This window comes from Salvelinus alpinus, chromosome 22, assembly GCF_045679555.1.
Source record: "Salvelinus alpinus chromosome 22, SLU_Salpinus.1, whole genome shotgun sequence".
NCBI classification, from domain to species: Eukaryota; Metazoa; Chordata; class Actinopteri; order Salmoniformes; family Salmonidae; genus Salvelinus; species Salvelinus alpinus.
In genome coordinates, this window is record NC_092107.1 from 13710955 (window position 1) to 13735569 (window position 24615).

The 24615-nt window shown below is 45.6% G+C and overlaps 1 protein-coding gene across 1 annotated transcript in view; it reads left to right on the forward strand.

The window, feature by feature from the left end:
• The first annotated feature begins 199 nt into the window (after positions 1 to 199).
• The window catches only part of LOC139549033 (ankyrin repeat domain-containing protein 13B-like), a 40652-nt gene continuing 16236 nt past the window's right edge, over positions 200 to 24615 (forward strand). Inside the window, exons 1-3 of the mRNA XM_071359090.1 lie at positions 200 to 313; positions 14057 to 14192; positions 17360 to 17484. Coding sequence (XP_071215191.1) covers positions 206 to 313; positions 14057 to 14192; positions 17360 to 17484 — 369 coding nt within the window. The 5' untranslated portion in view covers positions 200 to 205. The remainder of the gene's footprint in view (positions 314 to 14056; positions 14193 to 17359; positions 17485 to 24615) is intronic.

Sequence of the window (24615 nt, forward strand, 5' to 3'; positions counted from 1 at the left end):
CTTTATCATAACCAACAGACTGCAAGGGAAATCATTGAAACATTGTATTCATACTTTCATATCATAATGCGGAAGGCATGTCTTGTAAAGTGACATGTCACGACAGAGCGAGAATATGAGCAAATAGTCAGTCAAAAGCGAAGTATTAAGATATAGGTTTATACGGAACAAAATAAACAGAGGAGAAGGCGAACTATGACCGAAGATGATTTCTGCTAAGAAAACTCCGGAAAAGAGTCGTTATCCTATTCACTATATGGTGTGGCACGACAAACATCCGCAACTGGAGAAAGCGCTATCCGCGAACGAGCAGGTGAGTCTTCGGGCGACACGTCCTAGTCTATCTGATAAAAAAGCGTGGGCCATGCCAATATCATTTGGATAGGTTTAGTTTAGGTGTGCCATCTAGTGTGACCACAGTTCACGAACCCTGGGCTCGTAGAATGAATTGAACGGTAGGAGGTGGTGGAAGTTACATATGTTTCAATAGGTGGCTACCTGCCATGAGTTTACCTCGAGATTGCAAATTAGCCCATGCCATGAAATACTGTAAACCTCGTTTGAAATGTGTTTCCATCGTTTTCGTTCAGTGGGAGTCAGAAAATGTGTCAAGGCTTTGCCACAATTGCGTATAATGATGTCATTGCATTTAGCGACCACATCATGAACTTGCAACATTGTATCATTCTTGAAATCATCTCCTTTATCCTTATCCATTTCATTACAATTTCCTTGCTTCCTTGTTACATTTTCGCAAGCTATAGCTGTGCGTGTGTAAAGCTACTAGTAATACTATTTCGTGTTGTGTCCAGTACTGTACCTCCCCACCACCTAAATGAAGAGGAGGAAACCGTGGGAGACAATGCAGATATAATGTGGGCGAATTGATGCACATGCACAGTGATGGAAATAATACCACTCTTGACTCGGCTGTCAGAAGAGGATGTGTGGCTATGCCATGTTTACTAATTCTATGATATGTCCATTCCTACAGAATGAAATTGCATAGGTGTTCATGTATTCTTTCTGGGATGTACTGTCGGAACATTTTAGCCTGTACGTCCATTTATTTGAACCCATAAATATCTAGAACATGGTGCATGCATACAATGGAAATAGGTACTACAGGACAGACTGATGGACACAAGGCATGACAGACAGACACCTGAAAATACTGTCTTAAATGAACAGTCAGTGCACCTCTGCAAGAATATGGAATATCTAACACAGGTTTCCTGCAGTTTCCCAGGCACACGGACAATTCAGTAGGATGAATACGACTGAACTAAAAACCTCAAAACCTGCACACTATGTAAAGAGTTCATTTCAATTTCTCATGAGGATCTGCATTATTTCAGTGCCTTATTATTTCCAGCAAGATTAATCACATGTGTTTATAATACAAAGCATATAATGCAATGCATTTAATATTGACAAGAAATGGTAAGCAATGGCGAGAGTACAGGTTTTAAATGACAGTAGACTGAAATGCCAGTTCCCTGTTCTGCTGCTTATTATGCACCAGGTTGATGTGCAGTACAGGCTTGGCTTCCCTACTGTAACACTGTCACATCAACATAAGGGCTGTGGTTGTTTTTCACTCTGAATGTGAGCAACAACAAAAAAATGTTTAAAGGGGAGTATTTGCATGTCCTTCATATGTCCGGTCAGTGTGATTGACACCGTATTTACGTTTAGATTTTTTTTAGGACATTTATAAAATTTGTTTACTCTCACTCACATCTCCGAACCTGACTCGAATGTCATACCCGCTCAGTCATATTTATATACTAATCCAAATTCAATTCCATTCGAATAACTTTATTTAACAGTGCACACCGTTAAAACGTATGGTAAACGCTCAGGCCTAGCACCTCTTGGCTCGGATACAATGCTGTGCAGCGCACTGTGATGCTGGTGATGATTCAAGCCTGAGCCCCATTGATTATAACTATATAACGCACCCCCAGTTGATGTCATTTACAGGGCGCTGATAGATAAATCCTGGCCTCTCTTGGAAAAGCACGCAGGCTTATAGAAGTGTGTTTATGGCTCCATCAGGGGAAGAGTTACACTGGTTGGCCAACTGTCTGTCTGGAACTCACTGACTGACTGGCTGGATGTATGGACGGTCAAGTGTGCACATGAGTGGATTGGATGTGGCTGACGGTGGTTGCATATGTGTCAAGGATCAATGGTATCTAAAGGAGTGCCGGACACAAGAAATGCACAGGGTGTAGGGTGTAGGGAGCAAGTGCAGACAGGGTAAGCAAGGCTTGCGCCTCACTGATGAAAGAACAGAGAAGTGCTGCGCCAGCAGAGAGAGAAAATGTTATTGGTATTGGGTATCCGGGAAGGAGAAGAAGAAGCACATAAAAGAGCAAAAGTTTAAAAAAAAGATAAATTGAGCGGGGAGGAGAGTGAAGAGGGGGTCCTCAATACAGCTTCTTTAAGCAGTATCATCAAACAAAGCAGATGGATTCTTGGAATAGAGCGAGCTGACAACAAGGTAGAGACAAAGAGGAATAGCCAGAGGTTGTAAAGTAACATGAGGATGCAAGTGGGATAGTGAAGGGAAGAAACGAGGGAGGAGTGGATGGAGGGAAGAATAACAGCAGTGTGCAGCAGCATATCACTATATCCTGATCCAAGCACTAAAAATGCATCCCAGATATGTTTGAAATGGAACATGGTCCTTTTCTAAAAAAGAACTGCCCCAACCTTCTACCAAAGAGGCGAAGAGGAGCCACCCTCACCGCCCCCCGCCCCCACTCCCCTCACTCTAATGTGTACGATGCTCACAGCCTCAGCTGGGCGCTCATGTCAACTCAGCAGTCTTGAAGTCTGATGATATCATACTGGGTGGAGACAGGCCTCACAAATTACATTGTCCCCCTTCCTCGTTTGTCTCTGCTGTACCATCTGTCTATCCCTGCCTGTAATCTACAGTAAATTTCCCTGACCCGTTATGCACAACATCCATCCTCCCCTCTGTCCGTTTCTCGCTCCCGCACCCAACGTATCTTAGTTTCCCCCTGACTCCCCTCTATGGTGCTCCATACCTCCATCTCCTCTCCCCTCTACTTACCTCTACAGTGCAGTGAAATTCTACGCTAATTGCAGCAGTGCAGTGTCACTAGGGATAGGGGTGTGATTCGTCTACATTTAGTTCAATTGCGGAAAGCTTTTAACCGAGAGAGAGAGAGGACAGAAACAGACAGCAGTACTCATTAAAGCTTGAAAAGATGTCCCTGCTAATATTGGGTTGCATTTGTGTGCCTGAAAAGGAAAGGAGGAAATTAATGGTACTTCGTGGCCCATATCTGCCTTTGCAAACCATAACGTAGGGACAGATTTACTGTATATTTGCATGCGCAAACACACACACCACACATGCACACGCTCACACGCGTGCACACACACACACCGGTTGTAAATAGCTATGCATAAAACTCTCTGAGGTTAGTACTGAATTCAACCTCCAATTCTCCATCAGTTCACAGACATTGTTTGCGGTATCCTAATCTATATCAACCATCAGACATGGAAAGAGTTGTTCCACAGCAGTCATGTCATTGTTTCCTGAAACAAACCGCCCCTAAGCAATTCCAGTTTCCGTTCCGACATTTTGTCCTGATGTTTGCTTAACCACGGTATCTTGTTGTCATTTGATTATGCAAATCCAGGGTATTTTCAGCTTCTATTCCGTGCATGAGATCAAATGTGAGGTTCCTACCTTAGAGACAGGAGTAGGTTCCTCCTCGCTTTTCATTGTGGGGGACTTTCCTCTATCCACTGTTTCTCTATTCACAACTTCCTCCTCCCTTCATACAGAATACCATCTGCTGTCTCCTATCACTGAGCAAAGTAATACATGTTATTACATTAGTCTTATGGTGGTCTGGCAAGTGACAACAATGGTTACGAGACATGTTGCCAATATAATGCGTCTTAAAAGTTTTCGTGATTTAACAGTAGAAACCTGTAGCATAATGAAGGTTTGACTTTGGTTTAGAACACTAACACAAGTGCAGATGATTGTGAGGTTTAGTGGTGATTCAGATTAAACACTAAAGGCCTAATGGTTTGCCATTGGTTTGCATATTGTCCCAAATATAAATGTATAGGTGATCATTTTCACCCTCATCCGCAAGTATGAGAGAGCTTAGAGTCTCTTAGAGTCTCTTCAGTTGGACATGTATCAGAGACTAGTGCTGTCACATCTGTTATCGAGGAGGAGGGAGAGACCCACATATCTCTCCCCGCCTTGCCTGTGACAGGTTCACTGACCATGGCAGAGTTATTTCACCCAGCTCCATCCTCCCTCAGTCCCTCTGCTGCTCTCACCTCTGCCCAGCCGTCCCTCTCGCTCAAATTTACTGGGCTCAGACTGTCAGGCTCCAACAACTCACTCCTGCTCTGGCCTCATTTTCTTTCTCTGACCTGCATTTGGTGATAGAGGGATGGTAATGATATGAGTTATTTCGAGATATCTATAGGTCGATCACACACATGCATCTGATGGTGTGGTCTCATTTGCATACGCCCCACTTACACCATACACTCGCATAGAGAATGACTGCATAAAGATACATTATCCCAAGCGCTGTCATGTAGTCATATACCACGTTTGGCTATAACTAGGCTATAACTCTCCAACACATATTGAAAATGGATCAATCACAGTTGTACATAGTAACTACCGAATTTAAAAAGGGTAACACTGAAAATAAGGGGGACAGGTTGATTTTTTTAACCCCTCCCAATGAGCACACATATGATTCTCATGCATGCACTCTCCGCCCACCTCAAACATATTTTGGTCTCACAATAAATGATTGATGTTGGTTTAAGTAGCTGCCAGAGAACATTAAGGCTAAGCAGAGAGAGTGCAGGAGTAGACAGAGATGTCTATCAATTATGCAGTTTCCACGGGGAGGGAGAGAAGGGAGGACCAAGGGAGGGATGGAAGGAAGGGTGGAGGAGGAGAGGGAGATAGCGGAGGACCAAGGGAGGGATGGAAGAATGAAGGGTGGATTGAGCCACGGATGGACTACGAGTCAGTCAGTGGATGATTAGGATGAGCAGAGAGAATGGGGAGACCCAGTATGACATAATATCCTTACTGTAACCACCTGGGCCAGTCGATTCTGTAAGTGCCTCCGTGTAGGAGTGCTGATCTGGGAGAAGGTCCACCCAATCTTATTCATTGATCTAAAATGCAAAACTGATCCTACATTAAATCAGCATCTATACTGAGACTCTAGCTAATGTCTGGCCTGTGTGTGTGGGTGTGTAGGTCTGTACGTGTCTGTGTGCTAGATAGTATGGCTCTATTTGTGGGCTGTTTGTTGGTCAGAACCACATTGTTCACATGTGAATGAGTAAGTGTGCCACTGTGTTTCAGGGTTAATGTGTGCACTAGTGTGAAGACATGAGGATGAGGTGTGGACTAAGAGGTGGCGAGTGTCTGTGTACCACAGCAGAAAAGTGTTACATTTGAGTGTATTGGTTTAGCGTGTCAGTTCTATACCGTAACTGACCAATAATGTTATCAGAGTGTTGTTGTCAAGAGTGGTTTCCTTTTTTAATATATACATATATTTTTTAAATCTAATTTCACTAAACAGATCAAGAGAGAGAGGACTTGTGTCTGTGTGTGATTGCGTGTTTGTTTATGTGAGAAAGTGGCTGCTGTAGTGTTTCTATTTGAGTGTCACAATGGTGTAAAAATAACATCAGACTGGGTCAATGGGGGCCACTTGTCTTAAACAATAGGAGTTTCCTGAACACTCCCTCTCTATTCTCTCCCTTACTTACCACACCTCTCCGCCATAGTCAAGACTTCTTAGAATGCTCTATGCTCTTATACTTAATTAGCTTTATACAATGGGTGGGTCTAATCCTGAATTGGTTAAAACCACATTCCAGCCAGTGTCTATTCCACAAGTTACCACCGACTAAATCTATGACGTTAAAATGCCTATTTACTCTGTTCCATCTGACTGCGCAATCCACTGTCTCATCAGCCCAGCCAGGCAATTTATAAACTTGATCTCCACTATAAAAAGCATCTAGACATTATCTCACATTTCTTTTAGACTAACATTTCGTTTTCAACAGTGTAGATTTGTATAAACCTTGCTGTCTGTCTGTCTCAGACATTTAGTCAATACTACAGTAAGAGTAGATTGCCCACCATCTATGTGTTATCCAAGCAAAAAAGACAAATAGGCAACATAACATTTAGATTCAGAGTAATAAATAAATTGAATAATTTATCTGAGAAAACCAAAAACCATTATCCCACATTTTGTTACGTTATAGCATTATTCTAAGATGGATTAAACTGTTTTTCCCCTCATCAATCTACACATAATGCACATAAAACATTGCCACAACATGAGGCTGCCACCACAATGCTTCACTGTAGGGAGAGTGCCAGGTTTCCTTGGTTCAGTCTTGGTTTCATCAGACCAGAGAATCTTGTTTCTCATGGTCTGAGAGTCCTTTAGGTGGCTTTTGGCAAACTTCAAGTGGCCTGTCATGTGCCTTTTACTGAGGAGTGGCTTCCGCCTAGCCACTCTACCATAAAGGCATGCTTGGTGGAGTGCTGCAGAGATGGTTGTCCTTCTGGAAGGTTCTCCCATCACCTCAGAAGAACTCTACAGCTCTGTCAGAGTGACCATCGGGTTCTTGGTCATCTCCCTGACCAAGGCCCTTCTTCCCCGATTGCTCAGTTTGGCCGGGCGGTTCCTGTCACGCCCTGACCATAGAGAGCCTTTTTATCCTCTATGTTGGTTAGGTCGGGGTGTGACTAGGGTGGGTAATCTAGGTTGTTTTATTTCTATGTTGGCCTGGTATGGTTGTCAATCAGAGGCAGCTGTTTATTGTTGTCTCTGATTGGGGATCATATTTAGGCAGCCATTGCCCCACTGTGTTTTGTGGGATCTTGTTTATGTGTAGTTGCCTGTGAGCACTCCATAGCTTCACGTATCGTTTTTTTCTTTTCTTGATTTGTGCGTTTCACGAATAAAAAGATGTGGAACCCATATCACGCTGCGCCTTGGTCCGAATGTTATTTCGACGATCGTGACAGAAGATCCCACCACACCAGGGCCAAGCAGCGTGCCCAGGAGTAGAAGGTATCCTGGGCTTGGGAGGAGATCAAGGAGGAGAAGATATCCTGGACTTGGGAGGAAATAATGGGAGGACACGAAAGCCTTCCTTGGAAGCAGACGCAAGGAGAGAAGGGAAGACAGCGACGACGACGGGGTTCGCGGCCACAACGAAAGCCCAAGGAACAGCCCCAATAAAAAAAATTGGGGGGGGAAACGGGGTGGTCGGCGGAGCAGAGGAGTGAACCAGAGCCAATCTGGGAGAAGATGGAGAAATTGGAGGAGAGTGAACGGAGAGAGTCAGAGACCGTCAGTGAGTTGATGGAGAAATTGGAGGAGAGAGAAATGAGAGAGTTGTTGTGTTGGTGTATGAGACACGACATTCGCCCTAAGGAGCGTGTTATCTGTTTGATGCCACCTGAGTCAGCTCTCCGTACTCGTCCTGAGGAGCGTGCTATCAGTCTGGTCAAATCTGTGCCGGCTCCACGCACCAGGTCTCCAGTGCGCCTCACCAGTCCGGTACGTCCTGTGCCTGCTCCTCGCACTCGCCCCGAAGTACGTGTCACCAGTCCGGTACCACCTGGGCCGGCTCCACGCACTAGGCCTCCAGTGCGCCTCCCCAGTCTGGTACGTCCTGTGCCTGCTTCTCGCACTCGCCCTGAAGTGCGTGTCACCAGTCTGTTGCCACATGTGCCGGCTCAACGCAGCAGGCCTCCAGTGCGCTTTCCCAGTTCGGTACGTCCTGTGCCTGCTCCTCACACTTGCCCTGAAGTGCGTGTCACCAGTCCGGTGCCACCTGTGCCGGCTCCACGCCCCAGGCTTCCGTCCCCCAGTCCGAAGCTTCCGGCGACGGTCCCCAGTCCGGAGCTTCCGACGACGGTTCATAGTCCGGAGCTTCCGGCGACGGTTCACAGTTCGGAACCTCCTGCGACGGTCCACAGTCCGGAACCTCCTGCGACGGTCCACAGTCCGGAACCTCCTGCGACGGTCCCCAGTCCGGAACCTCCTGCGACGGTACACAGTCCGGAACCTCCTGCGACGGTACACAGTCCGGAACCTCCTGCGACGGTCCACAGTCCGGAACCTCCTGCGACGGTACACGGTCCGGAACCTCCTGCAACGGTACACGGTCCGGAACCTCCTGCTACGGTCCACAGTCCGGAACCTCCTGCGATGGTCCACGCTCCGGAACCTCCTGCGACGGTCCACGGTCCGGAACCTCCTGCGACGGTCCACGGTACGGAACCTCCTGCGATGGTCCACGGTCCGGAACCTCCTGCGACGGTCCACGGTCCGGAATCTCCAGCGACGGTCAATGTTCCGGAACCTCCAGCGAGGGTCAACGGTCCGGAGCTTCCAGGCAAGGCGTCCAGTCCAGCTCCAGGGCAGGAGCCTTCCTCTGCGCCGGTGTCCAGTCCAGGCACGGTGTCCAGTCCCGCTCCATGGCAGGAGCCTTCCTCTGCGCCGGTGTCCAGGCACGGCGTACAGTCCCGCTCCATGGCAGGAGCCTTCCTCTGCGCCGATGTCCAATCCAGGCACGGCATCCAGTCCCGCTCCAAGGCCGGAGCCTTCCTCTGCGCCGGTGTCCAGTCCAGGCACGGTGTCCAGTCCCGCTCCAAGGCTGGAGCTTTCCTCCGCGCCGATGCCCAGTCCAGGCACGGTGTCCAGTCCCGCTCCATGGCCGAAGCCTTCCTCTGCGCCGATGTCCAGGCACGGCATCCAGTCCCGCTCCAGGGCCGGAGCCTTCTTCTGCGCCCGTGCCCAGTCCAGGCACGGCGTCCAGTCCCGCTCCAAGGCCGGAGCCTTCCTCGGCGCCGGTGCCCAGTCCAGCTCCAAGGCCAGAGCCTTCCTCTGCGCCGATGCCCAGTCCAGGCACAGTGTCCAGTCCCGCTCCAAGGCCGGAGCCTTCCTCTGCGCCGATGCCCAGTCCAGGCACGGTGTCCAGTCCCGCTCTATGGCAGGAGCCTTCCTCTGCATCGGTGCCCAGTCCAGGCACGGCGTCCAGTCCCGCTCCAAGACCGGAGTCTTCCTCTGCGCCGGTGCCCGGTCCAGTCCCGCTCCATGGCAGGAGCCTTCCTCTGCGCCCAGTCCAGGCACGGCGGCTAACTCAGCTCCATGGCCGGAACCTTCCTCGGCGCCGGTGCCCAGTCCGGGTGCGGCGTTCAACCCAGCTCCATGGCCAGGGCCCTCCTCTGTGCCGAGGCCCAGTCCAGGCACGGCGTTCTACCCAGCTCCATGGCCGGACCCACCGATGCTGGCGGATCCGCGAGCGGAGTGGGTACTTCGCCCCGCACCGGAGCCGCCACCGACGCTAGATGCCCCCCCGGACCCTCCCCAATAGAGTCAGGTTTTGCGGCCGGAGTCCACACCTTTGGGGGGGGTACTGTCACGCCCTGACCATAGAGAGCCTTTTTATTCTCTATGTTGGTTAGGTCGGGGTGTGACTAGGGTGGGTAATCTAGGTTGTTTTATTTCTATGTTGGCCTGGTATGGTTCCCAATCAGAGGCAGCTATTTATCGTTGTCTCTGATTGGGGATCATATTTAGGCAGCCATTTCCCCACTGTGTTTTGTGGGATCTTGTGTAGGTGCCTGTGAGCACTCCATAGCTTCACGTATCGTTTAATTTTTTTCTTGTTTTGTGCGTTTCACAAATAAAAAGATGTATCACGCTGCGCCTTGGTCCAAATGTTATTTCGACGATCGTGACAGTTCCACACTTCTTCCATTTAAGAACGATGGAGGCCAATGTGTTCTTGGGGACCTTCAATGCTGCAGGAATGTTTTGGTACCCTTCCCCAGATCTGTGCCTCGATACAATTCTGTCTCGGGGCTCTACGAAAAATTTCCTTCAACCTCATGGCTTGGTTATTACTCTGAAATTCACTGTCAGCTGTGTGACCTTATATAGACAGGTGTGTGCCTTTCCAAATCATGTCCAATCAATTTAAATTACCACAGGTGGACTCCAATCAAGTTGTAGAAAAATCTCAATGTTCAATGGAAACAGGATGCACCTGAGCTCAATTTTGAGTCTCATAGCAAAGGGTCTGAGCGTCTGTTTTTTATTTGTAATACATTTGCAAAAATTCTAAAAACCTGTTTTCGCTTTGTCAAAATGGGGTATTGTGTCCAGTCCCGGACACAATTGATGAGGGAAAAAAGTTATTTAATCAATTTTAGAATAAGGCTGTAACGTAACAAAATGTGGAAAGGGGGTCTGAATACTTTCCGAATGCACTGTATATACAAAGAGATATCAATAGAAAACAGGTAAAACTAAATTAAGTGCAGCTAGTTGCAGTTTTTTCAGCTTCAGTTTGAAGTGATTTTTAGCTGTGTTGTTGGCTAGCTCCTCTGAACAACAGAGAGCACATTTTCTATGCTAGGTGAAATCGCGCATCATTTGCTCATTATTATGGATGTATCAAAATATATGTCACTAGAAAACAGTTAAACAAATGCAAATGCAGCTACTTTGTTGTTATTCTTGCTGCACTGTCTGACGTGACTGTCAGTTAGCCGTAGTTGGCTAGCTAGCAAGCGAGGGATAAGAACGTTGCCAGCCAGTATGGCAATAAAACATTTGTCCATAGATACAGAACAAAAATAATTAACAACTTGGTCGTGTCTCAGCCAACCGATAGAACAAACGACCAGCCGGCTTGGGTAGCAACCCGTTGATAATGCCCTTGAAGCCGGTGTTTGGAGGATATATTGGCACAGTTTTCCGGCCCGAGAAGAAACACCAGATTCTAGGGCATTATCACTTAAATATTGTAGCGAATGGTGACAGTGCAACACCCCTTGTGGCTTTTGAACCCAGGCCTCCCAGCCTGTAGGCAATCTTGCTAACCAAGGCAATCTCATCCAACACTAGGTTGTAATGAGCTTAGTTAGACAACAATCGTTAAAATATTCCCCCTCAAATCGTCAGAATACTACCACAATCTTTTGCTGCTCTGCTCTTGCTGTTTATGTAGTTTTCACCGTTATCTGCCAGTTTCACTCCCTTTCTTCTATCCATCCATCCATCAATCCATTCTCTCTCTCTCTCTCTTTCTCTCTCTCTCTCTCTCTCTCTCTTTCCTCAGTGTCATCCCCAGGGCCACTTGGAGGGCCCTACAAAGCCACACTGACATAAATCGCTCACTACCCATTATTCAGTACACCCACAGCCTACGCCATCACCACCCTCTCTATCTCACAGTGCAGCTGCCGCCAGTCAACCAGTCAGCTCCAACGCATAGCACACCTTCCTCCTCCTTCTCCCTCTCTCCCGCCTCTTCTTTTCTTGGTTGCTATAGCGATACACCTCTATTCTCTCCCTCTATTCCCTCCACACCTCGTCCTTCACCTCTGACAGTGCCTGTGTGGATTCCTCCTCCTGTTTTTCTGCCGTTCCATTCCTCCTCTCCTCTCCGGTGTCCCCCTACCACCTCTTTGGGATTAGGAGCCCCGGTTGTTGCTTACGATCAAGCGGTGGCGTCACTAGCACGAACGCTGGGCTTGCTAATTACAGAACAGGGCGTGGCCCCCAGGGAGGCCCCTGGAGAGAGAGGGAGAGCAGCGGGGGAGATGAGGAGGCTCCACGTGGGAGGAGGGAGGCTGCTCCTGGTGAAAAACAACCCAGCCTCATCCCTCTGATGTACTGTACAACACACTCCACAATAACACACTGCAAAGTATACTCAACACACCAACACCAACCGCCGGGGCTGCACTGACCTGCACTGGGGCACACGTGAACCAAAACGCAAGCCCTCACACAACACAACACAACAGTGTGTGTACTTTGTTATTTGAAACATTTCCAATGCAAATATGAATAGACACAAAGCTCGGATGGAAGTATACCATAAAGCTATTGCGCTTATTCCCTGTTACAACTGCTCCTCCCCTCACAACAGCAAGCTCCATCCATCCATCCATTTCCATGCGTTGTCATTTCTTCAATACATTTTCCACATCCACCAGTAAGGCAGATTCATATTCCTCAGAGCGTCTCCTTGTGTGCATCCCAAATGGCACCCACAGAGCTCTGGTCAAAAGTAGAGCACTAAAGAGGGAATAATGTGTCATTTGGGACGCACCCCAGTCGCCTTCTATCAGCCTCCCTCATTAGGATATCAGCGTGTGGTTGGTTTATTCTTGACCTTGGAACCTGCCAGGTGCTCTAATGAACTTTGTTTAATCACAAGCCAGAGACCAGATTTATAGACATAGAGACTTGCTGATTTAGACCTACTAGACTGCAGAGCAGAGAGCCTACATCAAACACACTGCAGTAGTCTACTAGACTGATATAGCTACTGTATCAAAACTGAGGCAGGAAGAGGCTGAGACAGACAGAGAGAGATGGTGTTCCTAAAAAGGTCCAGTTGCCAGGACCACAAATACAAATTCCTTCTAGACACCGTTGCCCTAGAGCACACAAAAAACGATACATACCTCGGCTAAAACATCAGTGCCAAAGGTAACTTCCACAAAGCTGTGAACGATCTGAGAGACAAGGCAAGAAGGGCCTTCTATGCCATCAAAAGGAACATAAAATTTGACATACCAATTAGGATCTTGCTTAAAATACTTGAATCAGTTATAGAACCCATTGCCCTTTATGGTTGTGAGTTCTGGGGTCCGCTCACCAACCAAGAATTCACAAAATGGGATAAATACCAAATTAAGACTTTGCATGCAGAATTCTGCAAAAATATCCTCAGTGTACAACATGCAACACCAAATAATGCATGCAGAGCAGAATTAGGCCGATACCAGCTAATTATCAAAATCCAGAAAAGAGCCGTTCAATTCTACAACCACCTAAAAGGAAGCAATTCCCAAACCTTCCATAACAAAGCCATCACCTACAGAGAGATGAACCTGGAGAAGAGTCCCCTAAGCAAGCTGGTCATGGGGCTCTGTTCACAAACACAAACAGACCCCACAGAGACCCAGGACAGCAACACAATTATACCCAACCAAATCATGAGAAAACAAAAAGATAATTACTTGACAGACACATTGGAAAGAATTTACAAAAACATTTTGCAAACTAGAATGCTATTTGGCCCTAAACAGAGAGTACACAGTAGCAGAATACCTGATCCAAACTTAAGGAAAGCTTTGACTATGTACAGTGAGCATAGCCTTGTTATTGAGAAAGGCCGCCATAGGCTGGCCTGGCTCTCAAGAGAAGACAGGCTATGTGCACACTACCCACAAAATGAGGTGGAAACTGAGCTGCACTTCCTAACCTCCTGCCAAATGTATGACCATATTAGAGACAAATATTTACCTCAGATCACACAGATCTACAAAGAATTCTAAAACAAACACAATTTTGATAAACTCCCATATCTATTGGGTGAAATACCACAGTGTGCCATCACAGCAGCAAGATTTGTGACCTGCTGCCACAAGAAAAGGGCAACAAGTGAAGAACAAACACCAAGTGTAAATACAACCCATGTTTATGTTTATTTATTTTCCCTTTTGTACTTTAACTATTTGCACATAATATGACATTTGAAATGTCTTTATTCTTTTGGAACTTTTGTGAGTGTAATGTTTACTGTTAATTTGTATTGTTTATTTCACTTTTGTTTATTATCGACTTCACTATGGCAATGTTAACATATGTTTCCCATGCCAATATCGCCCTTGAATTGAAATTGAGAGAGCGAGAGAGAGAGATTAACTCTAGAGAATAACAGAGACGTTACATCTAGACACTTACAGTGTAACTCACTATATAAAGCCGACCCATCTAGAACACTGGCACTCCGTTCATGTGAGGATGTGATAGCTCAATTATCACCTGTCTCTTCTCCTTCCATCACTCTCTCCTCCATACTTCCTCCACCCTATCTCTCTCCTTGCCAGATGAGCCCTGTACGCCATACAATACAATGACCCCAATTCTCTCCTCTTCTCCCTCAGGTGGATGTAGAGACCCTGGACCCCCGGGGTCGGACTCCCCTCCATCTGGCTGTCACTCTGGGTCACCTGGACTGTGCCCGCCTGCTCCTCCAACATGGTGCTGACGTCAGCAAGGAGAACCGCAACGGCTGGACGGGTGAGACAGGGAGGGGTTGTAATAGTACGGTGGCAATTCGCTCCACCCCCAATAACATCTGCTAAACACGTGTATGTGACCAATAAAATGTGATTGATTTAATTTGTGTAGTAATAGTAGTAGTAGTAGTAGTAGTAGTAGTAGTAGTAGTGGTGATAGTAGTAGCAGTAGTAGGCCTATTAGTAGTAGGAGTAGGAGTGGTAAGAGTAGTAATGATGGTAGTAGTAGTAGTAGTAGTAGTAGTAGTAGTGGTGATAGTAGTAGCAGTAGTAGGCCTATTAGTAGTAGGAGTAGTAGGAGTAATAGTAGGAAGAGTAGTAGGAGTAGTAGTAGTAGTAGGAGTAATATTAGGAGGAGTAGTATGAGTAATAGTAGTAGGCCTATTAGTAGTAGGAGTAGTAGGAGTAATAGTAGGAATAGTAGGAGTAGTAGTAGTAGTAGTAGGAGTAATAGTAGGAGGAGTAGTAGTAGGAGGAGTAGTAGGAGTAATAGTAGGAGTAGTAGTAGTAGTAGGAGTAATAGTAGGAAGAGTAGTGGGAGTGGTAGTAGTAGGAGTAATAGTAGGAGGAGTAGTAGGAGTAGTAGCAGTAGGGGTAATAAGAGTAGGAGGAGGAGTAGGAGGTAGTAGGATGAGGAGTAGGGGGTGTAGGAGTAGTAGTAGGAGTAGCAGGAGTAGTAGTAGTAGGAAGAGTAGTAGGAGTAATAGTAGTGGGAGTAGGAGTAATACGAGTGCGAGGAGTAGTAGGATGAGGAGTAGGAGGTGTAGGAGTAGGAGGAGTAGGAGTGGTAGTAGGAGTAATAATAGGAGTAGTAGGAGTAATAGTAGAAAGAGTAGTAGTAGTAGTAGGAGTAGTAGTAGTAGTAGGAGTAGTAGGAGTAGTAGTAGTAGGAGAAGTAGTAGTAGTAATAGTAGTAGTAGAGGGCGGAGTCGTAATAAGAGTAGTAGGAGTAATATGAGTAGTAGAAGTAGTAGGAGTAATAGGAGTAGTATGAGTAGTAGGAGTAGTAGTAGGAGGAGGAGGTGGAGTAGTAGTAGTAGTGGGAGTAGGAGTAGTAGTAGTAGTAGTAGGAGTAATAATAGGAGTAGTTGTAGTAGTAGTAGTAGGAGTAGTAGTAGGAGTAGTAGTGGTAGTAGGAGTAGTATGAGTAGTAGTAGGATGAGTAGTAGTAATAGTAGTAGTAGAGGGAGGAGTAGTAATAAGAGTAGTATGAGTAATCGTAGTAGTAAAAATAGTAGGAGTAGTAGTAGGAGGTGGAGTAGTAATAGTAGTAGTAGAGGGAGGAGTAGTAATAAGAGTAGTAGGAGTAATCGTAGTAGTAGGAGTAATAGGAGTAGTAGGAGAAATAGTAGGAGGAGCAGTTGGAGGAGTAGTAGTAGTGGGAGTAGGAGGAGTAGTAGTAGTAGTAGTAGTAGGAGTAATAATAGGAGTAGTATCGGTAGCACTAGCGATAGAAAACTTTATCTACCCTCAAGGGGAAATAGTTTTTTCAGCAGAATCATCCATAAAACACAACAGGCATGTGTACTGTGAAAGCATAGATAAATTGGCTAGGAGAAGTCTAAATAGTGACTCATAATTAAAGGCTGGAAGGATGTACTGTATGGAATCTCAATAGAAATAGATTGAGGTGATTGGATTCTACGAATAGGAACCATTTGTTTGTGGATTGATGGTGAGCCAAATGGCCGTTGTGGATGGATCTAATCAAGTAATTAGGCACACTTGCTTTTAAATGCACTTATTGATAATTTAAAATGAAATTTAAATTGATTGGGTAGGTTAGTCAGAGTTTCCTCAGAGAGTTGGTTAGTCTGAGTTTCCTCAGAGAGTTGATTGAGAACTGTGGCACTGGGAAGGGACCTGTATAGTATTGTAAGGCACGACGCTGGAGACAGGAAGCAGGTACATGGAGAACATTTAATCAACTACGGAAATAAAACAGGACAGGACCAGCGTCTGGACGGGACAAAATAACGAAATCAATGCTGACACAGGGAATAACGTGAGGAACAGACAGATAAAGGGAAGGCAATCAACTAATAATAGAGTTCATGTGGGTCCAATGAGGCGCTGGTGCGCGTAACGAAGGGGACAGGTGTGCGTAAAGATAGGCAGTCTAGCGAGGGAGCAGGTATGACAGCACCCCTCCCCTCGCGTCCCATGGGGGGGCGAGCCTGACAGGCCGGCCGAGGCATGGGCGCTGGGCAAGCCGGCTGGGGCGTAGAAGCCTGATGAACTGGCAGAGGCGTGGGAGCTTGGCGAACCGACTGAGGCGTGGGAGCCTGAAGATCCGGTTGAGGCGTGAAAGCCCATCGATCCCGCTGCGGCGTGGAAGCCCGATTATCCGGTGGAGACATAGTGCCCTGACGAGCCGGCTGGGTGTAAAAAACCTGACGATCTGGCTGAGGCCCGACGTAGGATGGGCGCCTTCCGAGCCAACCGGGGCAAGGAAACCTCTCAAGCCAGCTAGGAAGCCCGACGAGCTGGCTAGGTACCCCCGGTTCCATCGGCGCCCTCGAGCGCCAGAGAGAGGGAGAGCGGGAGCAGACATGACAAGTATACTTAAGCAATAAGACACCTCAGGGGTTCGTGGTATATGGCCAAGGCAATATCGGACCAGGCAATGTTTTTCCACTCCTCAATTGGCCAGTGTTAATGATCGCGTGCCGATTGGAGCCGCTTCCTCTGGTTTTTAGCTGATAGGAGTGGAACCTGGTGTGGTCGTCTGCTACAGTATCCCATCCGTGACAAGGACCAACGAGTTGTGCGTTCCGAGATAACGTTTTGCACACCACTGTGCCATTATTTGCCCGTCTGTGGCCCGCCTGTTAGCTTGCCAGATTCTTTCCATTCTCCTTTGACCTCTCATCGACAAGCTGTTTTCGCCCACAGGACTGCCTCTGACTGGATGTTTTTTGTTTGTCGCACCATTCTTGGTAAACCCTAGACACTGTCGTGCGTGAAAAGCCCAGGAGTCGCTTAGCTCACTAGTTTTGCCCATTCTAATGTTCAATTCAACAGTAACTGAATGCCTCGATGCCTGTCTGCCTGCTTTATATAGCAAGCCACGGCCACGTGACTCACTGTCTGTAGTTTCAAACCATTAACTGGCCCATGAGTGTGTGTCTATACGTATGGTGAAGATTGTCTTCCTCTCTCCCATAGTGCTCCAGGAGGCAGTCAGCACACGAGACCCAGAGCTGGTGCGCCTAGTTCTGCATTACCGTGACTACCAGCGGACCACTAAGAGACTGGCGGGAATCCCTGTCCTCCTGGAGAGACTGCACCAGGTGAGAGGCCCTGACACTGAACACAAGTACAGAGCACAACAGCAACTTCAGACTACAGACATTTAGGAAATACTTGTAGATATATTTTGCATTAGCACTTATCTTATTGAACAACACTGTAAAAAAAAATTTAGTTGTTTAAACGAAATATTATTAAGTAACTGGTTCCACAGCCTTTTTTTTGTTTACTTAACTATTCGGTCAAAGTGATACCAAGAACTTAACATTTTTAGTTGGCCCAAACTTTTAGATGGCCCAAAGATTCAGTCAACTTAAAATGAGGTGTTTGCTCAAATTGTCTCATATGTTCATTCAACTAGAAATTCTTATTTGGGCATTTTACCTCAAAAAAGGCTGTGGAACTAGTAACACGCACACAGTGCTTTCAACATACATTGTATTCAACTTACATATTTGACACCTTTTGACAATAATGCACAAGTTCCTCTACTCCGACAATTAATCCACACATAAAACGGCCAACCGAATAATTTCTAGTCATCTCTCCTCCTTCCAGGCTTTTTCATCTTTGAATTTATATGGTGATCGCATCTAAACTTTCATAGTATTACCACGACAACCGGCAAAACAGTTAATCTTTCAATCACCCACGTGGGTATAACCAATGAGGAGATGGCACGTGGGTACCTGCTTCTATAAACCAATGAGGAGATGGGAGAGGCAGGACTTTCAGCGCGATCTGCGTCAGAAATAGAAAGGAGTTCTATTTTAGCCCTTGGCATCGCAGACTCTCGTTGGCGCACGCGAGCACTGTGGGTGCAATAATTGAATAACATGGATTTCTACATTTATTTTGCGACGCTCGCGCACGCGATGTGTCCGGTCTGGTCAGCATGTAAGGAGTAACATTAAAACAGAATAATATGCCCCACCAACAGGAGTATGCGCAATGCCGTCAGGGGTATGCCAAATAAAAATGTGATTCACATTTGAGTGAGGTTTTTTTCTCACCTGAGTAGCCTCGTTTCACTGCCAAAAATAAAATTAAACATCTAGTGTTCAGCGAAATAACAACACAATGTCAAATGCAGGTAGCCTAGTAAAATAATTAACACCCAATCACATTAACTGTTACTCTCTCGTGGGAATTCCACTAGGCCAAACGTAGCTGCTTTTCATGTTGGTATCTGTACTGATGGCGAAAAGCCATGACAGGGAGACATAGTGGAGCGGTAACTCGCGTGCAAGCAGTTGCTCCCGATGCCCCTTGGGTACGCTGCAGCATCCACCGAGAGGCTCTTGCTGCCAAGAGAATGCCTGACAGCTTGAAAGACGTTTTGGACACTACAGTGAAAATGGTTAACTTTGTTAAAGCAAGTCCCCTGAACTCTCATGTATTTTCTGCATTATGCAATGATATGGGCAACGACCATGTAACGCTTTTACAACATACAGAAGTGCGCTGGTTAACAAGGGGCAAAGTATTGACGTGTTTTTGAATTGAGAGACTAGCTTAAAGTTTTCTTTACAGACCATCATTTTCACTTGTCTGACCGCTTGCATGATGACGAGTTTATCTGAGTGATGTTTTTTCTCGCTTGAATGACTTGAATCAATGATTACAGGGACTCTCCGCAACTATTTTTTTATTTCACCTTTATTTAACCAGGTCGGCAAGTTGAGAACAAGTTCTCATTTACAATTGCGACCTGGCCAAGATAAAGCAAAGCAGTTCGACACATAGAACAACACGGAGTTACACATGGAGTAAAACAAACATACAGTCAATAATACAGTAGAAAAAAATAAGTATATACAATGTGAGCAAATGAGGTGAGATAAGGGAGGTAAAGGCAAAAAAAAGAAGGAAAAAAAAAAGGCCATGGTGGCAAAGTAAATACAATACAGCAAGTAAAACACTGGAATGGTAGATTTGCAGTGGAAGACTGTGCAAAATAAAGATAGAAATAATGGGGTGCAAAGGAGCAAAATAAATAAATAAATACAGTAGGGGGAGAGGTAGTTGTTTGGGCTAAATTATAGATGGGCTATGTACAGGTGCAGTAATCTGTGAGCTGCTCTGACAGCTGGTGCTTAAAGCCAGTGAGGGAGATAAGTGTTTCCAGTTTCAGAGATTTTTGTAGTTCATTCCAGTCATTGGCAGCAGAGAACTGGAAGGAGAGGCGGCCAAAGGAAGAATTGGTTTTGGGGGTGACCAGAGAGATATACCTGCTGGAGCGCGTGCTACAGGTGGGTGCTGCTATGGTGACCAGCGAGCTGAGATAAGGGGGGACTTTACCTAGCAGGGTCTTTTAGATGACCTGGAGCCAGTGGGTTTGGCGACGAGTATGAAGCGAGGGTCAGCCAACGAGAGCGTACAGGTCGCAGTGGTGGGTAGTATATGGGGCTTTGGTGACAAAACGGATGGCACTGTGATAGACTGCATCTAATTTATTGAGTATAATTATAATCGCCGAAGTCGAGGATCGGTAGGATGGTCAGTTTTACAAGGGTATGTTTGGCAGCATGAGTGAAGGATGCTTTGTTGCGAAATAGGAAGCCAATTCTAGATTTAACTTTGGATTGGAGATGTTTATTGTGAGTCTGGAAGGAGAGTTTACAGTCTAGCCAGACACCTAGGTATTTGTAGTTGTCCACATATTCTAAGTCAGAACCGTCCAGAGTAGTGATGTTGGACGGGCGGGCAGGTGCAGGCAGCGATCGGTTGAAGAGCATGCATTTAGTTTTACTTGTATTTAAGAGCAATTGGAGGCCACGGAAGGAGAGTTGTATGGCATTGAAGCTCGTCTGGAGGGTTGTTAACACAGTGTCCAAAGAAGGGCTAGAAGTATACAAAATGGTGTCGTCTGCGTAGAGGTGGATCAGAGACTCACCAGCAGCAAGAGCGACATCATTGATGTATACAGAGAAGAGAGTCGGTCCAAGAATTGAACCCTGTGGCACCCCCATAGAGACTGCCAGAGGCCCGGACAACAGGCCCTCCGATTTGACACACTGAACTCTATCAGAGAAGTAGTTGGTGAACCAGGCGAGGCAATCATTTGAGAAACCAAGGCTATCGAGTCTGCCGATGAGGATGTGGTGATTGACAGAGTCGAAAGCCTTGGCCAGGTCAATGAATACGGCTGCACAGTATTGTTTCTTATCGATGGCGGATAGGATATCGTTTAGGACCTTAAGCGTGGCTGAAGTACACCCATGACCAGCTCTGAAACCAGATTGCATAGCGGAGAAGGTATGGTGGAATTCGAAATGGTCGGTAATCTGTTTGTTGACTTGGCTTTCGAAGACCTTAGAAAGGCAGGGTAGGATAGATATAGGTCTGTAGCAGTTTGGGTCAAGAGTGTCCCCCCCCTTTGAAGAGGGGGATGACTGCAGCTGCTTTCCAATCTTTGGGAATCTCAGACGACACGAAAGAGAGGTTGAACAGGCTAGTAATAGGGGTTGCAACAATTTCGGCAGATAATTTTAGAAAGAAAGTCCAGATTGTCTAGCCCGACTGATTTGTAGGGGTCCAGATTTTGCAGCTCTTTCAGAACATCAACTGACTGGATTTGGGAGAAGGAGAAATGGGGAAGGTTTGGGCGAGTTGCTGTGGGGGGTGCAGTGCTGTTGACCGGGGTAGGGGTAGCCAGGTGGAAAGCATGGCCAGCCGTAGAAAAATGCTTATTGAAATTCTCAATTATAGTGGGTTTATCGGTGGTGACAGTGTTTCCTGTCCTCAGTGCAGTGGGCAGCTGGGAGGAGGTGTTTTTATTCTCCATGGACTTTACAGTGCCCAGAACTATATTCAATGTGCGGGACAAAATTGAGGCTATGATTAAGTAGTTGGAGCTCTTTTCTGTCTGCATTAACAAGGACAACAGGTCTTTCCATCGATGTTTTGTGTGCAAATGAACTCAAACTTATGGACAATGTCAAATGTGATATAGCGAAGCACCTGAGTGAGCTGGGCGCGCAATTACGCAGGTACTTTCCCGAAACGGACGACATAAACAACTGGATTCGTTATCCCTTTCATGCCCTGCCTCCAGTGCATTTACCGATATCTGAACAAGAGAGCCTCATCGAAATTGCAGCAAGCGGTTCTGTGAAAATTGAATTGAATCAGAAGCCACTGCCAGATTTCTGGATAGGGCTGCGCTCAGAGTTTCTTGCCTTGGCAAATCGCACTGTTAAGACACTGATGCCCTTTGCAACCACGTACCTATGTGAGAGTGGATTCTCGGCCCTCACTAGCATGAAAGCTAAATATAGGCACAGACTGTGTGTGGAAAATGATTTAAGACTGAGACTCTCTCCAATACAACCCAACATTGCAGAGTTATGTGCATCCTTTCAAGCACACCCTTCTCATTAACCTGTGGTGAGTTATTCACCATTTTTGATGAACAAATAAGGTTTTATATGTAAGATGGCTAAATAAAGTGCAAAATGTATGATTATTATTATATTATTATTTGTGCCCTGGTCCTATAAGAGATCTTTGTCACTTCCCACAAGCCGGGTTGTGACAAAAACTCACACTCATTCTTATGTTTAATAAATGTATCGTATAGTGTGTGTGTGGCAGGCTTACAATGATGGCAATAAAACAACATTTGAGAGTGCGCTGACCCTGGTGCTAGAGGGGGTACGTAGCTGGAGGTTGAATGTTTGAAGGGGTACTATAAAACATTTGGGAACCACTGCTCTATATAATACTGTACGCTTTCTTGAATTAGTTGTGGATTTGGGGACTGTGAAAAGATGCCTGGTGTCATGTCTGGTGGGGTAAGTGTGTGTGTGTCAGAGCTGTGTGTAAGTTGACTATGCAAACAATATGGAATTTTCAACACATTAATGTTTCTTATAAAAAGAAGGAGTGATGCAGTCAGTCTCTCCTCAACTCTTAGCCATGAGAGACAGGCATGCATAGTATTAATATTAGCCCTCTGAATACAATGAAAAGAAAGATGTGCCACTCTTTTCTGGGCCAGCTTCAGCTTAACTAGGTATTTTTTGCAGACCATATGACCGAACAATGATCAAGATAAGACAAAACTAGAGCCTGCAGGATTTGCTTTTTGGAGAGTGATGTCAAAAAACAGAGCATCTCTTTATTATGGACAGACCTCTCCCCAACTTTACCACCATTGAATCTATATGTTTTGACCATGACAGTTTACAATCTAAGGCAACACCAAATAATTGAGTTTCCTAAGCTTGTTCAAATGCCACACCATTCAATGCAAGATTCAGCTGAGGTCTAGAGCTTAGGGAATGATTTGTTCCAAATACAATGCTCTTAGTTTTAGAGATGTTCAGAACCAGTTTATTACTGGCCACCCATTCAGAAACTGACTGCAACTCCTTGTTAAGAGTTTAGTGATTTCATTAGCTGTGGTTGCTGACACAAATATGGTTGAATCATCAGCATACATATACACACAGGCTTTGTTTAATGCCAGTGGCAGGTTATTGGTAAAAATAGAAAAGAGTAGAGGGCCTAGAGACCTGCCCTGCGGTACACCACACCCTACATGTTTGACATTAGAGAGGCTTCCATTAAAGAAATCCCTCTTAGTTCTATGAGATATATACAGTTGAAGTTGGAAGTTTACATACACTTAGGTTGCAGTCATTAAAACTAGTTTTCAACTACTCCACAAATTACTTGTTGACAAACTATAGTTTTGGCAAGTCGGTTAGGACATCTACTTTGTGCATGACACAAGTAATTTTTCCAACAATTGTTTACAGACAGATTATTTCACTTATAATTCACTGTATCATAATTCCAGTGGGTCATAAATTTACATACACTAAGTTGACTGTGCCTTTAAACAGCTTGGAAAATTCCAGAAAACGACGTCATGGCTTTAGAAGCTTCTGATAGGCTAATTGACATCATTTTAATCAATTGGAGGTGTACCTGTGGATGTATTTCAAGGCCTACCTTCAAACTCATTGGAAAATCAAAATACCTCCGAAAAATAATTGTAGACCTCCACAAGTCTGGTTCATCCTTGGGAGCAATTTCCAAACGCCTGAAGGTACCACGTTCATCTGTACAAACAATAGTACGCAAGTATAAACACCAAGGGACCACGCAGCTGTCATACCGCTCAGGAAGGAGACACATTCTGTCTCCTAGAGATTAACGTACTTTGGTGCGAAAGGTGCAAATCAATCCCAGAACAACAGCAAAGGACCTTGTGAAGATGCTGCAGGAAACAGGTACAAAAGTATCTATATCCACAGTAAAACGAGTCCTATATCGACATAACCTGAAAGGCCGCTCAGCAAGGAAGAAGCCACTGCTCCAAAACCGCCATAAAAAAGCCAGACTACAGTTTGCAACTGCACATGGGGACAAAGATCATATTTTTTGGAGAAATGTCCCCTGGTCTGATGAAACAAAAATATAACTGTTTGGCCATAATGACCATCGTTATGTTTGGAGGAAAAAGGGGGAGGCTTGCAAGCCGAAGAACACCATCCCAACCGTGAAGCACGGGGGTGGCAGCATCATGTTGTGGGGGTGCTTTGCTGCAGGAGGGACTGGTGCACTTCACAATATAGATGGCAAAATTATGAAAAATTTGGAAAATTATGTGGATATATTGAAGCAACATCTCAAGACATCAGTCAGGAAGTTAAAGTTGTGGCAAAATGGCTTAAGGACAACAAAGTCTAGGTATTGGAGTGGCCATCACAAAGCCCTGACCTCAATCCTATAGAACATTTGTGGGCAGAACTGAAAAAGCGTGTGCGAGCAAGGTGGCCTACAAACCTGATTCAGTTACACCAGCTCTGTCAGGAGGAATGGGCCAAAATTCACCCAACTTATTATGGGAAGCTTGTGGAAGGCTACCCGAAGCGTTTGACCCAAGTTAAACAATTTAAAGGCAATGCTACCAAATACTAATTGAGTGTATGTGAACTTCTGACCCACTGGGAATGTGATGAAAGAAATAAAAGCTGAAATAAATAATTCTCTCAACTATTACTCTGACATTTCACATTCTTAAAATAAAGTGGTGATCCTAACTGACCTAAAACAGGGAATTTTTACTGGGATTAAATGTCAGGAATTGTGGAAAACTGAGTTTAAATGTATTTGGCTAAGGTGTATGTAAACTTCCGACTTCAACTGTAGCTCTGAAT